At 43.4% G+C, this 17,101-nt stretch overlaps 1 protein-coding gene across 4 annotated transcripts in view; it reads right to left on the bottom strand.

Moving 5' to 3' along the window:
- The window catches only part of MAP6 (microtubule associated protein 6), a 174,610-nt gene that overhangs the window by 75,214 nt on the left and 82,295 nt on the right, over nt 1-17,101 (bottom strand). For 2 of the 4 annotated variants that reach the window (XM_077451442.1, XM_077451443.1), the window contains exon 3: nt 6,295-6,491. The exons of 1 other annotated variant lie outside the window; for it this stretch is intronic. In XM_077451442.1, coding sequence (XP_077307568.1) covers nt 6,295-6,491 — 197 coding nt within the window. Of the gene's footprint in view, nt 1-6,294; nt 6,492-17,101 lie in introns of those variants that run through there. One more of the 4 variants, XM_077451444.1, reaches the window with a different exon arrangement.

The following is a 17,101-nucleotide window of genomic DNA, read 5'->3' as shown; positions in this document are numbered from 1 at the left end:
AGTAGTTGTTATAGGTTAAAGGAGTATCCTAACAATTTTGGTGTTAGAAGTTAAAATACTCAGGAAAATTGATAACATGTTTAAATAGATCAATAAGTACCACTGGTAGCTGGGCTCCTGGTAGACTTGGTAGGGACCTAGACCATTTTTGGTGGGAGGGGGGTGCAGCCGCTGAGGTGTTGTTTAACTACTAAATTGCACCTGGGTTTCCCCGCTCAGTAGTAAACCCCAGCTCTGTTGATCTCCAGCTCAGTAGTAACCCTCAGCCTTTACTGATCTCCAGCTCAGTAGTAACCCTCAGCCTTTACTGATCTCCAGCTCAGTAGTAACCCTCAGCCTTTACTGATCTCCAGCTCAGTAGTAACCCTCAGCCCTGCTGATCTCCAGCTCAGTAGTAACCCTCAGCCCTGCTGATCTCCAGCTCAGTAGTAACCCTCAGCCCTGCTGATCTCCAGCTCAGTAGTAACCCTCAGCTCTGCTGATCTCCAGCTCAGTAGTAACCCTCAGCTCTGCTGATCTCCAGCTCAGTAGTAACCCTCAGCTCTGCTGATCTCCAGCTCAGTAGTAACCCTCAGCTCTGCTGATCTCCAGCTCAGTAGTAACCCTCAGCTCTGCTGATCTCCAGCTCAGTAGTAACCCTCAGCTCTGCTGATCTCCAGCTCAGTAGTAACCCTCAGCTCTGCTGCTCCTCTGGTTTGCTGATCCACCTCTCTCTCCATTCCTCACTCACCTTCTGAAAGTGACTGCTGATTATGTGTTTATGGTTTGCTTGTTGGTTTCCCAGTGCATTCTGGGAAATCTCATACTTGCAATACCTTCAAAACAAAGTGAAGCTAACTCTGAAACTTTGGAAATGCCGTGAAGCAGCAAGAAAGCAACATAGGGTATAATGTTTGAAGTGAAGCAAAGACAACAGTGTAAACAGGACTGTAAGGTAACCATTTTATTTACTGAGAGGAGCTTTAATTGGCATACAGAGTGCTTTAAAAAAAAGCGTATCCAATGCCACATTTTGAAGCAAGTGTAAATGAGGCCTTAGGCACATCTGCGGACACGCTGGACCATCAAAGATGGCAGTGCTGGTGAGGGGAGGTGGGGCCAGCATTTAGGGGTTTGAAGATCCTTTTTCTGTGAAAGTGTGGGTAGGAACTATCAGGTTCAAATCTTTGTGATGCAGTAAATGCCAGCCATGCAGAGATGGAAAAGTGACCTGTGTACAATGTAAATATCGTAGTTCATTTTTAAAAAAAAAATTTTTAGATAGTAGTGTCCCTTTGCATCAGAGTCCAAAATACAATAAAAAAAGAAAGAAAAAAAATAATTTTGCTTGGACCTGGAAACAAGTAAGACATAATTTATATTTTATTATTTTGCAATAAGTTTTTTTCCAGCAAGCAATACATTGTACATGTAGGAAACCATTCAAATGTGATGGTCGGGAACCATTGCCAAGCTTTTTTAAAATGACCCTCATAGACACAACATCGTTATTTTCTGTATATACTTTAACACAACTGGGTAACTCTGCAAGCAAACAAAATCCCCCCCAAAAACCCTCATAGCATTTTCCTTACAGCTGTGGTATCACAGAGGCATCATGGTTTGGGAGTCAACATTAGAAGTTCAAAAACGGTTTATGAACAAAGTCCTAGGTGTAGTTTTCATAAATGTAAAATTTTAAATTCAATTTATTAAGATTTGATCATAAATGTATCCCAAACTTTTTTTCTCTAAGTTTATCTACCTTCACGTAACTTTATTAATTTACACAATTGTTGTACAGAACTTACTAAATACATTATGTTACCTTCTTTTCTTTTACTTTTCAGCAAGGTCCTCATATCATCCACATGCTAGTATGTTTGTTCACTCCAACTGACACCCCAACGCTCCTTGCTGACTAATGTGCATTGTGGGTCACTGCTGAAAATTCTGCATGTTTGATCCGTTACAGTGTGTTGGGCAGCCAATCCAAATGAATGTCCCAGATAAAGTAGATGGTAGGTGCTGGACTTGAATTTTTTGTCTGTACAAAGGAAGGTGTTGGTTGGGCTTGATGACTAGACCTTGGCAGCTCTACCTCAATGCAGGGGCCCTCCCAAGGTGCAATGATCTCCAAAATTGAAACTTCTAATGAAATCGCCAAAAAGAGCACAAGACAGTCATTGTAAGTGTCCATAGTCATTAATTGCAGATGACAATAAAAGATAAAGGGTATCCAACGTGTTTCGAGGGTCGAAAGTCCCCCCTTCATCAAAGCAATGGCAATGTTTTCTTTAGGACTTTATTTAAAGACTCCTGGGAAGTGTTCTGAATCAAGGAAAAAACATTAATGGCTGTGGTCTATGTGTGCTTCAGATAATTGTGCCATAGGTCCTTGTCTTATAGTTTTTTTATCTATAGACAGAGTCCTATATCCTCTGATGAAGGTTGACCCCCAAAATACGATGGATACCCTTTATCTTCTTGTTGTCACATTGGTATCTGTAATAAATCCTTATGGACTCAAGATCACTGTCTGGTGGTCTGTTGTCGATTTTATCCAAATTAATTGGCTGCCCTAATGCTTCACACAAAAACATGCTACACAACACACTGTAGCAGACCAGACTGGTATGAATGGCCCTGAAAAGTGTTTCTTTTTTTATCAGATACTTAAGCTTTCTTAAATGGACAGACATCATAAAGGCTCAACAATGTACTACTTAGAAAAAGTTTGAGGAGATCCCCTACAAACCAATATTTCAAAGCAATCTCAACGTGTAAAATCTATGCTATACTGCATATGTTATCTATTACCAGTAGCCTTTGTTGGGTCACCATCTCCTGGCCAAGCAATGGGCAGCATGGTTTTGAATAAAAAGCCAGCCACAAGATTTTTTTAGTAGCACAGGTTGTTACAAACTATGATGGCTTCTAGGACTTGTCGGCCCCCTTGATTAAAACCTTTGGATCCTATTATTAAATGTGTTTGTGGGTTCAGGTATCTCAGATTTTTATTTTGTTCTTCTATAATGTTCAGGGAGAAAGAAAGAGAATCAGATTTTTTTTTTGTTATAAAGTAGCACTATCTGAGATTATTCTACCCTTAGACAGTGGTGGAAACAGGTCCATTCACCTTTTTTGGTCTGCTTATTATTGGTGTAATGATCAGCCATTTACGTTTGAAATGTCTATCATCTACCCAGATAAAAACAAAAAAGAAATATCGTAATACATGTTTGCAAACTAGTCTCGGTTTTACTAAGTCTGTCCAACACTCTTGGCCTGGATGGTGGGACAGCCAGTTTGGAATGAGCTTGCAGGATCATCTATTACCAGTCTGCAGAACTCAACCTAAAGAGTATGACTGAACAAGAAATATATATTTGGTATATTTCAGCAATACACTCACATCACATTCCCCCATGTTTTGTATGTTAAAAAATGCTGAAAGTAGTAACAAAATTCCTGTTGATCTACCAGTAATTCTGTGAGTGCCTAATACCTGTAATGAACTGATAAGTATGCTTCAGCTGCACTAAAATCAAATGCAGTGTTGTCAGCCCTGTCCAGTTCTCTTCTAGTAGGCTACAGAACACCCTCCATGGATATAAGGAACGGGGGTGTTTTTTAGTCTAGCACAGTGGTCTCCAAACTGTGGCTTGAGGGCCAGATGCGGTTCTTTACTTGCTCATATTTGGCCCTTTGGGCACTATTTGCATCCACTGATACCAACAATGGGAGATAATCCCCCCCCCACTGACATCAATGAGGGGGCACAATTCCTCCCAATGACACCAACGATGGGGCACAATTCTTTCCAATGACACCATCAATGGGGACCAATGACACCAGGGATGGGGCACTATTTCTCCCGCTGACACCAACTGACGTTTTTACATTTTCTACTCCCAATGGTCCCAGTCCGGTCCCCCTTAAGTCTGAAGACCAGTAAGCTGCCCCCTTATTTACAAAGTTTGGAGACCCCTGGTCTAGCAGAGGGAACTCATGCAGGGCTAACACAACTACGTAGGATTTCCGTGCTGTAGAGGCACTGTGTTGTCAGCCAAAACAGAGAGTTAGGAGCTCACTGGATTTCTTGCATTAAGACAAAGTATGAGGGAATGTGCTTGCATTGCAAAGACTTACCATCTATATTTTACTTTTTAAATATTTTTTTATTTTTTTTTAAACTTTGCCCATACATAATCTTAAAGCAATACAACACAAACAGCCCACCGTGAAAAAATAGTGTGAGAATGACCCACTTTCTTAGGTACATCCTAATCCTTAACATCTATCCAGATGTGCCCATCAAAAGCTGAATCTAGACTGAACAAACTTTTCAACTGGATTTTTTTTTTCTTTTTCATAATTTTATGATTGACTGATTAATAAAAAGAAAACTGATCTTGTCAACCATTAATATCATATTAAAAAAAAAATTACACATGGCTAGAATTACCCATAGAGCCAATGGAGGTGGCACCCTAACAGATCTTGGGGGTCAGCTTATCTGCAAATCTTGTATTTAGCCCGATCTGTAGTGTATTTGTCTGTATGAATGCTAGACACTAAGGCCTCTAAATTATAGCAAGCCTGAAAACTACCAAAAATTAACTCTGGGAATTTCTGGTTTACTAAGCAATACAGTGCAAGAGCAAAGATGCCATTGGCAGTGGTTGCAATTGGTTACTACACTGAGAGTGGAACTTCAGCCAAATTTTACTCCGTCAAGTATTTATTGTTGTCTGTGCCCCCACTAGAGAGATTTGCTTTCATTTCCGGCCCTGGTATCCACAATGCCATTTCGGTTAGCTGACCTTCCTGTTTGTTTTCTCTCCGTGCGCCCTATTGGATAATTTACTAGACCCTGGTGACAGTGTAACCCAGTTTTTAGGTGTTATGAGTATACACAGAGAATGAACTTGAAAACAAGTAAAAAGGAAGTTCAGCTTACAATAATGGCTTGATGGGCACTGGAGCGGGAATTGAGAAGAACCTCTCTCGTTGGAAACTCAGAAGCAATAAAACCCAGCAGAGAATCTAACCCTTCCGTACCTGATCTAAAATTAGGTTTAGCACCTCATAACTGGATTATGGATTTTTTTTTTTTTTTACTGAATAGGTCTTCACCTACCTTGGTGATTTTAGTAGCTCAGCTGTGCTTCAATGGTGCCAAGTGGTATAAGTTACACAGCAGCATAATGAAGAAATTAATTATACATGATGCTAGAAGAATGCTGGAATTAAGGTGATTAAAGTAGAACTTCATGTTCAAATGTCTCCCACCATTTCCCCCCCCCCCCCCCTGCATTAAAAACAAAAAAGTATTCATACCTTTCTCCAACGGTCTTCTGGTTGGACCAGTGATGTCCTTGGTAGGTAGGTTTTGGGTGGTCCTTACTTCAGATATCTAAGACCTGTAAGCACTGTTCTTTGCAATACTATGAGCATAACCCAGCATGGTCACATGCCCTCAGGGGTTGGTCCATGACAGTCTGAGCTCAGAGGAAGTGGAGTAAATAGTGCTGGCTGTCAATAAACCCAGGAGAGCACCATCTAATGCGGGGAACAGCATTTTTTTTTTTACAAGTGCTGGACTATTTTTTTTTTTTTTAGTTTTGTGAAATAATTGGAGTTCTACTTTAAACACTCCTGTGTAGCCTTCACCATGAAGATCCCTTTAGCTGCTAGCGATCAATCGCTACTCAAAAGGTTTGATTAGCAGCACAACTGAGCTACTCTATGCATAGACCGTAAGCATTTTTGGGTGTAAAAACAAGACGTATTGATGTGTGTATGTGTGTATATATCTCTAGTACTTATAAAATATCTGCATATGGGTATTGCTATTCCCTAAATAGTCCCACACTAAGCCCCCACTTCTTTTATCATATTAAACCCTCGTTCACCCCCCCCCGGTCCTACTACATAGACGCTATCAACTATCAACTTTCAACCACTGCACTGAATACATATTACACCAAGTTACCACACACAGGATTTTAGGGACATGACGGGGAAGGCGAATCGTCATGTGGAACGATACATTCTGATTTGTAGCACCGTGAGCACATATAGAATTGACCATTCTCACATCTTGATCGTACGACAAAATAAAACCTTTAGAACGGGTCAGTGTCGGAAAAAGTGCGGGCAACTGAGTGAAGACAGGGAGAAAGAGAGAGAGAGAGGAACGAGAACTCTAGAATACAATCAAAGCATAAGCAATCTCCAACATATTCTGTGGCCTCGGTAAAAATAATACGGTAGTAGTAGTAGTAGTAGTAGTAAGTGCTATTAAATTACTCTTTTGCTTCGGCCAGCTTATTATTCATCTCTTTACTCTTCTCCTTGTCGTCCGGTTTGGTGGAGGAGGTGGTCTCGCCAACCTTCTTCTTGGAGGCTCGCCCTGGGGTAAGCTGCTTGTCTTTGGCCTTTTTCACAGGTTTATGGCTTGGGGTGGTCTTTTTTGGTTTGGAGGGCTGAACACTCGGCTTCTCCACCTGGACAGACAGACAGACGGACAGACCAGAAAAAAACACAAAGAACACACATGGAGAGGTGGGAGATTTTAGAATTGTGCTTTGAGAGGCACTTGACATTGCTTTTCTGATAAAACAGTTTTTTTGGGGGTTGGTTTGCATAAAAGGTTTTAGCAGGATTATGAATAACATATTTGCTCCCATGCTTCCCTCTCAAGAGCAAGTGCATGGGTGGCTTTACCACCACTCATGTAGAAAATTGGAAAGCCCAGCACTAAATATCTGTATATAAGTAAAACCTCACTTTATTCTGAACTAAGCACAAAATTTGAAACTAGCGCAATGAAATTCAGATGCACTGCTTGAAAAAGGACATGGCATCTAAAAAACTTTGGTATTGTTACTATTCTAGTTGAGATTTAACTCATATTTGGATATGAAGAGCTGGACCTTATTTTTTGCTTTAAAGGTCTTCCAAAACAATATCTGGGTTATTTATTTAAAGCAGGGGTTTCCAAACTTTCCAAACAAAGGGCCAGTTTACTTACTGTCCTTCAGACTTGGGGGGTGGACTGTGGCCAGTGTGTAGAAAATGCCCTGGGAGTAAACAATGCCCCATGATTGGCATCAGCGGGAGGAATAGTGCCCCATGATTGGTATCAGTAGGAGAAATAGTGCCCCACGATTGGTATCAGTGGGAGGAATAGTGCCCCATGATTGGTATCAGTGGGAGGAATAGTGCCCCGTGATTGGTATCAGTGGAGGGAATTGTGCACCATCATTGGTGTCAGTGTGAGGAATAGTGCCTCATTGCTGGTATGAAGGTAAGGAGTAGTGCCTCATCATTGGCATCAGTGGGAGGAGTAGTGTCCCATTGTTGGTGTCATATGTGGATATGAGCTGGACCTTCTTATTTTTTGCTTTAAAGGTGTCTTTAAAGCAAGAAATAGGAAACAATATCTTGGTTATTTAATGCAGGGGTCTCCAAACGTTTCAATTAAGGGATCGGTTTACTGTACTTCAGACTTTGGGGGGACTGTAGTGTGGTCAGTGTGAGTAGAAAATGCCCTGGGAGTAAACAATGCCCCATGATTGGTGTCAGTGGGAGGAATAGTGCCCCATGATTGGTATCAGTGGGAGGAATAGTGTCCTATCATTGGTATCAGTGAGAGGAATTGTGCCCCATGATTGGTATTAGTGGAAGGAATAGTGCCCCATGATTAGTGTCAGTGGGAGGAATATTGCCACATGATTGGTGTCAGTAGGAGGAATAGTGCCACATGATTGGTGTCAGTGAGAGGAATAGTGCCACATCATTAAAATCACTGTGAGGAATAGTACTGCTACCCATCATTGGTATCAGTGGGAGGAATAGTGCCCCACCATTGGTATCAGTGGGAGAAATAGTACCCCTTCATTGGTATCAGTGGGTGGAATAGTACCCCACCACGGGTATTAATGGAAGAAATTGCATGTCAGACTGTAATGTGTATGGCCAATTCCTTAATATAGCGTCTAGGTTCACCTAAACATACCTCCCAACTTTTTGAGATGGAAATGAGGGACACTTATTAGCAGTGGGGGCCTGAGCATTGTGGGCGCGCGGGTGCCACTCCCCCTATCCCTGTCGCCGCCTCCCTATCTATATGCCTAGCTCCTTTAATGTGCCACGGGGGGGTGCAGTCCATGCCGTGAGCCACCTGCGGGGGGGGGGGGGGGGTTGCTGTTAATGTTGGATGGGGGGGGGTGTTTAGTAATGTTATGTGATGCTGATCTATATACACTATCTGTGATGCTGATCTATATACACTATCTGTGTTGCTGATATGTATACAGTATATGTAATGCTGAGCTATATACCGTATATGTGATGCTGAGCTATATAACCTATCTGTGATGCTAAGCTGTATACTCTGTCCTGTGATTCTGGGGCTGTATACTCTGTCCTGTGATTCTGGGGCTGTATACTCTGTCCTGTGATGCTGAGCTGTATACTCTGTCCTGTGATGCTGAGCTGTATACTCTGTCCTTTGATGCTGAGCTGTATACTCTGTCCTGGGATGCTGAGCTGTATACTCTGTCCTGTGATACTGAGCTGTATACTCTGCCCTGTGATGCTGAGCTGTATAATCCTGACACATGGGTGGAAGCAAGTGAAATACAGGGGACAGAATGGGTGAATTCTACAAGAGGTGGGGCTTATGAGAAGGGGTCAAAAAGGAAGGGCGGATTCTGGCGCCCCCCCCATCCTAAAACTTTACCAGCCGCCACTGCTTATTAGCAAAAGTATGTAGGCATAGGACACACACCCTGCCCCCTTAAAGGAGAATTATACAAACAGATTCAAACCAAAATGAGGGACAAATGTGGAGGAAAGAGGGATAGAGGGACTTTTTTCCAAATCAGGGACAGTCCCTCGAAATCAGGGACAGTTGGGAGCTATGCCTAAACCCACTGTTCTGTCTGACACACAGGTATACTTACCATATACACTATAGTGTCAAAAGTATTGCGACGCCTGCCTTTACACACACACAATTTTAATGGCATCCCAGTCTTAGCCTTTGTACACACGGTCGGAGATTCCGACAACCAAATCCGTGATTTTGTCCGACAGATCTTGTCCGAAACTGTTGCATACACACGGTCGGACAAAGTTGTCGGAAAATCCGATCTTTCAGAACGTGATGACGTAATTTCGTCACGATGGGACTACGTTCAGGCTAGTAGCCAATAGCTTTGATGTAGGAATTTGATCTGAGCATGCGTGGCACTTTGTCCGATCGGAATTCTCTACACATGATCGGAGTATGTCCGATCGGAGCATTTTGTCGGAAAATATTTCCGGAAAGTTGAAAAATTTGGTCCGACGGATATTCCGACGGAAACAGTCCGATGCATACCACACACAGTCGGAATATCCGACAAAACGCTCCGATCGGACACATTCCGTCAGAATCTCCGATCGTGTGTACAAGGGCTTAGTCTGTAGGGTTCAATATTGAGTTGGCCCACCCTTTGCAGCTATAACAGCTTCAACTCTTCTGGGAATGTTTGACCATTTTTCCAGAAGCGCATTTGTGAGGTCAGGCACTGATGTTGGACAAGAAGGCCTGGCTCACAGTCTCCGCTCTAATTTATCCCAAAGGTGTTCTATCAGGTTGAGGTCAGGACTTTGTGCAGGTAGTCAAGCTCCTTCACCCCAAAGTCGCTCATCCATGTCTTTATGGACCTTGCTTTGTGCACTGGCGCGCAGTCATGTTGGAACAGAAAGGTAGAAAGGTTTTTTTTAGGGGTTGGGCTTGGCCCCTTAGATCCAGTGAAGAGAACACTTAAGGAAGGGGTGTCAAACTCAATTTTGATTGCAGGACCCATCAGCATTATGGCTGCCCTCAAAGGGCCGGTTGTATATGTAAAAATAGATGCTAGATATCCAGAGCACTCCCACCATCAGAAGTCAAGAGTCCCCCACTATCCCTTACATCACAGTGCACCCTCCATACCTTGTGCTGCTGCCAGGAAGAAGCTAGGGGGCAGAGCTAGGAAGCAGAAAGTGTGGGATCTGGATGAGAACCAGAGGAGGGCCGAAACCAGCTGCCAGAGTCTGCTGAATGCTAAGACCAGGGGAGGCGGAGATGAGGCTGGAGATTAAGGATCTGCTGGAGGAGTTCTGCTCCCGACTGCTGGGGCAAGTGTGGGGCAGAGAGGAGTAGAGGTGTGAAGGCCACATGAAATAGCCTGGTGGGCCGGTCGGCTTGTGTTTGACACATTTGTCTTAAGGCATCAGCATACCAAGAAATTTTGGGGGTGGCCCCTTCCTGTTCCAACATAACTGTACACCAGTACACAAAGCAAGGTCCATAAAGACATGGATGAGCGAGTTTGGGGTGGAGGAACTTGGCTGACCTGCACAGAGTCCTGATCTCAACAAAACAGAACACCTTTGGGATGAATTAGAGCGGAGACTGGGTTCCAGGTCTTCTTGTCCAACATCAGTGCCTGACCGCACAATGGCGCTTCTGGAAGAATGGCCAAACATTCCCATTGACACACTACTAAACCTTGTGGATGGCCTTCCCAGAAGAGTTGAAGCTGCTATAGCTGCAAAGGGTGGGGCAACTCAATATTGAACCCTCCGGACTAAGACTGGGATGTCATTAAAGTTCATGTGCGTGTAAAGGTAGGTGTCCCAATACCTTTGGCAATATAGTGTAAGTGTATAATGAATGCCCAAAATTCAAAATGAGCCATCCCAACTCATGGGATAGAAAATGATGGGCACCAAGTCAAAGAAAATATGCATTTATTATCTTGGTATAATATCTAGAAGTGCATTTGACCAATATGACTAAAAACTATCCAGTCTGATACACAAGATACCACAAGGTTTCAGGGTTCAAGAACGTGCAGTTATGAAACTGGAGCACGCCCATCGAATATGCGATCTGCCAAAACAGGATACAGGTGCCATGCGTTCAGACAAGAATGCGGACCAAACATGTGTCTGCCGGTGTTAAAGGGCAACTCCAGCAAATCAAGAAAATAATAAAGAAATAGAAGTGGGACTTTGCATGAAACATGTCATTGTGGGTAGGGATAATATGTATGAATAAATTCAATTTGATTTGACGTCATTAACCCCTGAGGGTAGTCCGTGATTTCTAAAGCATAATAAATGCTTTATTTACATCAGTAGTATCCAAACTGTGGCCCCTTGCTTTATCCAGCCCTTGAGGCACTATTCCTGCCACTGATACAAAGCAATATTTCTCCCTCTGGCACCAATGGGGCACTATTCCTCCTACTGATACCAATGATGGGGCACTATTCCTCCCACTCATACCAATCACGGGGCACTATTCCTCCCACTCATACCAATCACGGGGCACTGTTCCTCCCACTCATACCAATCACGGGGCACTATTCCTCCCACTGACACCAATGATGGGACACTATTCCTCCCACTGATGCCAATATTTGTGCACTATTCCTTTCACTGATAGCAATGATGGAGCACAATTCCTGCCACTGACACCAATGATGGGGCACTATTCCTTCCACTGATGCCAAAGACGGGGCTCTATTCCTTCCACTGATGCCAATGATGGGGCTCTATTCCTTCCACTGATGCCAATGATGGGGCACTATTCCTTCAACTAGTACCAATGATGGTGCACTATCCCACCCACTGATGCCAATACTGGGGCACTATATCTACCACTGATACCAATGATGGGGCACTATTCCTCCCACTGATACCTATGATGGGGCACTATTCCTCCCACTGATACCTATGATGGGGCACTATTCCTTCCACTGATGCCAATGATGGGGCTCTATTCCTTCCACTGATGCCAATGATGGGCCACTATTCCTTCAACTAGTACCAATGATGGTGCACTATCCCACCCACTGATGCCAATACTGGGGCACTATTCCTCCCACTGATACCTATGATGGGGCACTATTCCTCCCACTGATACCTATGATGGGGCACTATTTCTCCCACTGATACCTATGATGGGGCACTATTCCTCCCACTTATACCAATCATGGGGAACTATTTCTTCCACCACACCAAATTATTTATTTATGATCTTTCCTAATTCATTTTGATGGGCTGCCCTACACATGAGAAATGCAAAAAAGAAGTCCCTGACTCTTTTCCAAAAATGCACCGTACATTATTACTGTATAATAATGCGTATGCACGTACATTCATTTGATTTGATGTCATTAACCCCTGAGGGTAGTCCATGATTTTTAAAGCATAATAAATAAAATACATAATACAGATATAATCATAAAAGATTAACATAATAATTATAATAATAATAATTAATTGAATGTAAACAATTGATGGACATGATTAATACAATACTTACAAAGGAATACATATAAATCAATAAATGTACAAATCAGAAGTACATAAATCACATGATAGAGGTACAGATAAGGGAGAATAATCTTCCATTAGATGGTTCTATATATTAGTAGTTACCTTATTTGATTGATTTTTCAGTAAACACGTGCATCTTACCCCTGATGAATGTCAGAAAGCCATGAAACGCATCGGCAGGGGCGTTGCTAGGAGGCAAAAAGACCAGGGGCTTCAGTCTGATGCTGGCATGGGTGGGGGGGGGGGTCCAGGGTGGTCATGGCACGGGTTTGTTTGGCTGGGTGGTAGGGTTGTGCGGCGAGATGTAAGCTCACTTGCTGGTTGCTGCCTGGGGCTTACCAGTGCCCAGCAATTTTGACCACTAATCTCAGCTACCTGACACTGACCATCACACTGACCTACCTGACAAACATACAGCTACCTAACATACACTGACCTACCTGACATACATACACCTACCTAACATATATATACTGACCTACCTGACATACATACACCTACCTAACATACATACACTGACCTAGCTGACATACATACACCTACCTAACATACACTGACCTACCTGACATACATACACCTACCTAACATACATACACTGACCTACCTGACATACATACACCTACCTAACATACACTGACCTACCTGACATACATACACCTACCTAACATACATTGACCTACCTGACATACATACACCTACCTAACATACACTGACTTACCTGACATACATACATCTACCTAACATACAGTACATACACCCAACTAACATACATTGACCTACCTGACATACCTATATCTACCTAACATAAACTGACCTACCTGACATACATACACCTACCTAACATACACTGACCTACCTGACATACATACATCTACCTAACATACATACACCCAACTAACATACATTGACCTACCTGACATAAATATATCTACCTAACATAAACTGACCTACCTGACATACATACACCTACCTAACATACATTGACCTACCTGACATACATACACTGACCTCACCTACCTTTGATTTGTAAATTTATTGATTTATGTATTCCTTTGTAAGAACTGTATTAATGTCCATTGATTGTTTTCATTAAATTCATTATTATTATTATTATAATTATTATGTTAATCTTTTATGATTATATCTGTATTATATTATTATTTTATTTATTATGCTTTAAAAATCATGGACTACCCTCAGGGGTTAATGACATCAAATCAAATTCAAATGGATTTAATCTATTCATACATATTATCCCTTTCCACAATGACATGTTTCATGCAAAGTCACACTTCTATTCCTTATCTGTTTACAAATGAATTAGGGATGGAAGCATGCCATTGTTATATCTAGGTTGCGATAGGTCACTTTTTCTGAATTTTCCAGCAAATCAAAGTAAGTGAATGTATTGATATAATAAATTCTTACCTATTTGTACCGAACTCCCATATTCCTACACAAATGCATTATTTTTGCAGTGCCTAGGGGGTCCCTCATAAACTTCTATGGAGTCAACAGTTTTTGGTGGCTGATGTTACATATGTTTTGTTAGTCGGTGTGCCTCATGCCACGTACACACGATCAGATTATCGACCAGAATCCGCCGGACAATCCGCCCGTGTGTGGGCCCGTGTGTGGGCTCCGGTGGACTTTTTCTTCCCAAAAGTTGATACGACGCTCTCTTCAGCCTTAATGGCAGGGACGCGTTGTGCAGCGACTTATATAGGGACAAGGGACGGGGTCACCAGGTGATGTCACATGTCGTGTCAACATCGGAAGAAGAAGCAGAAGGCTAAGGCGGCGGTGGCGACGGCGGCATCGACAGAAGACCGGGGTAACGCTAGTAAAAGAGCTGGAAGAAGAAAGCGGAGGCTCGGCAAGAAGAACCGAAGAGCGGGGCAAGACCCCCAAAGTCGGAAGAAGAGCCCCGGACGGCGGCGCCGACGAAGGAGAAAGCAGGGCTCCTCCGCTAGTAAAAGAGCTAGCAGAAGATAGCGGAAGATCCGGCTAGAAGACCCCTGAAGACGGAAGAAGAGAAGACCCCCCGGAGCTGTCTAATAAAGTATTTTAAAAACCTGTGTTGTGTTTTTTTTATATACACTTTTTTTCCCCAGGAGAATGGGTAAGGGTACAACGTACCCCATCCCCATACTCATTCACATAGGGTAGGGGGCTCCCGGATTCTGATAAGCCCCCTGCCCGCAGACCCCGACAACCAACGGCCAGGGATGTCGGAAAGAGGCCCTTGTCCTCATCAGCATGGGGGCCCCGCAGCCCCCCCCTTCCCCAAAGCACCCTCCCCCATGTTGAGGGCACGCGGCCTGGTACGGCTCAGGAGGGGGAGGGGGCGCTCGCTTGTCCCCACCCCCTTTCCTGACCGGCTGGGCAGCATGCTCGGATAAGGGACTGCTATGGACTTTGGGGGGACGCCCACGCCGTTTTTTCAGCGTAGGGCTTCCCCTTTAAATCCATACCAGGTGACGGGGCTGGCGAGGTGTCAATCTCGCGGATGGAGGTGGCGACATTGAATTCCTTCGATGATTCCGTCTACCTGGAGCCACGTTCAAAATGAACGGAAATTAAATGAATGGACTTTTCTCCGTGTGGGCAAGTCCGTTCATTTCAAAAGGAAAAGTCCGGGCATGTGTGGGCAGGTCTGCTCGTTTGGAAAGTCTGGTGGACCTCCGCTGCAAAGTCCGACGGGTTGTCCGCAAGACTAAGTCCGTCAGATAGTCCGATCGCGTGTACGCGCCATCATAGTCATCTCAAAATGTTGGGAGGTATGGGTGTGATTCATCTCATTGTAGCTTGTAATTATGTCACTGTCTTGGAAAGAATTACAGAAAGGGGCCAGGCAACTAGCATTTTCAAAGGGGAGTCAGCAATGGCAGGGCTTGTATTTTTTTCCATAACTACAATATCCCTTTCGGAAAGAGGGACACATATTAGGATGCCTTATCCCTTGTGAGCAAAGCTCCCAACTGTCCCTGGTTTGGAGAAATGTCCCTCATTACTCCTCATTTGTCGCTCATTTTGGTCTGATCTATAGAGTTGTATATAAAATGCACTTTTTATCTTTCAAAAAGTGTTTCCCAGTGCTAAACCTTTCATCCAATTTTTAAACTGCAGCATTTGTACATTTTAAGAGCCAATATAAAGTAGTGGTGAAAAAAAAAGTCCTTGTGGATTTAATTAACCTTGTTTTTTTTGGTTAAGTCTCCTTTAAGGGGGTGTGGCAGGGGGCTTGTCCTATGCCTACATATATTTGTTAGTAGGTGTCCCTCATTCCCATCTCAAAATGTTGGGAGGTATGCTTGTGAGTGTGATGGCTTGGTTACTAAATAACAAAAAAAAAAAAAGTACCGAGTCAGGGCGTTGTGATGTTTTCAGGAAGCTATGTACAGCACTCTGCGAAGCAAGCCCCTCCCACCAGCCGTGATCTGCCTGCATTGCATAGAGAAGGATAGAGACCAGGGTTGCCAACCTCCAATCCAGCATTTTTTTACTGACAACACATGAAAAATTTACTGGCGGAGCATTTTTTACTGGCAACCTGAGAAATTACAGAACTCCTATTCAAAACTAACAGTGACTATTTGAACAGTATAAACATGCTATAGAAACACTGACAATACCTATAACAAAGTAACTTGCCTGATTTACACTTAAAAAGTTAACATAGCATGAAATGATCAGCCCCCCCCCCCCCCCCCGATATTTACTGGCAGTTGTAAAAAAAAAAACACAGATTTTTACAAACTGTCAGTAAATTTGCTGGCGGTTGGCAACCCTTATAGAGACCCATGTTATTAGCACGTTGAGGATAGGGGGAAGGAGGAACCAGTGAGGGCAAAACATAAGCAGATTAAACCTTGAACTTTTAAACCTTACATAAAGCAGAATTGTAATTCATAAGGTTTGGTTCACACCACTGCGTGCATGTGTGCGATTTACGCTCTTTCCTGTGCATCACATGTAGGCAACGCTGTATCCTGGCCTAGGCTGACAAGGCCCACGCCTAGGGCAGCACTTTGCAGGGGGGGGGGGGGCAGCACAGAAAGATTCCCCGCCTGTTAGTGTAGCGCCAGTCTTATGGGGCGGACTGGGTTGAGAGGCAAATTAGTCTAGCGCCCCCATAAAGCGGCCGCACTGCTTCCGGTATGCTTGTGGCCGCTTCTAATTTTGACTGTTCTATCATCCTGGACCACAAACCTTCCTCACTGTGATATATGTTTTCTTCTTTACCATTAGCATGGTTATATCTTCTTAGTCCTCTCTATAAAATTATCAGAAATTTGTGCTTAAAGTAGAACTATAAACAACACTTTTTTTTTTTTCATTTTGGATAGAGTAAGGGAGGGTTATAGCCCCTGTTAGTTTCTTTTTTACCATCCCTGTCCCATTGCAGAGATTTCCCTTCACTTCCTGCCCCATAGCCAAACAGGAAGTGGGAGGAAATCTATGCAAATTAAGGGAATCCATTGTCCCTCCCCCTAGGCCCTCGGAACTAGTGTCCCATCTTGAAAATTTCAGGGCGGGTCTTAAACAACAAGGGGCGTGGCCTTGCCAGGAAGGGGTGGGTCATATTTAAATTAGGGGGTGCACGAGTTTAGTTAGGCCTAGGGCAGCACAAAACCTAAATACACTACTGTGTGTAGGGCAGCCCATTCATTTTGATGGGCTGCCCCACACATGAGAAACGCAGAGTCCCTGACTCTTTTGTCCAAAAATG

The sequence above is a fragment of the Lithobates pipiens genome, unplaced genomic scaffold (assembly GCF_037356315.1).
Source record: "Lithobates pipiens isolate NorthernLeopardFrog02 unplaced genomic scaffold, aLitPip1_a1.2 Scaffold_23, whole genome shotgun sequence".
Lineage (NCBI taxonomy): Eukaryota > Metazoa > Chordata > Amphibia > Anura > Ranidae > Lithobates > Lithobates pipiens.
This window is presented reverse-complemented; position numbering and strand designations above follow the sequence as displayed.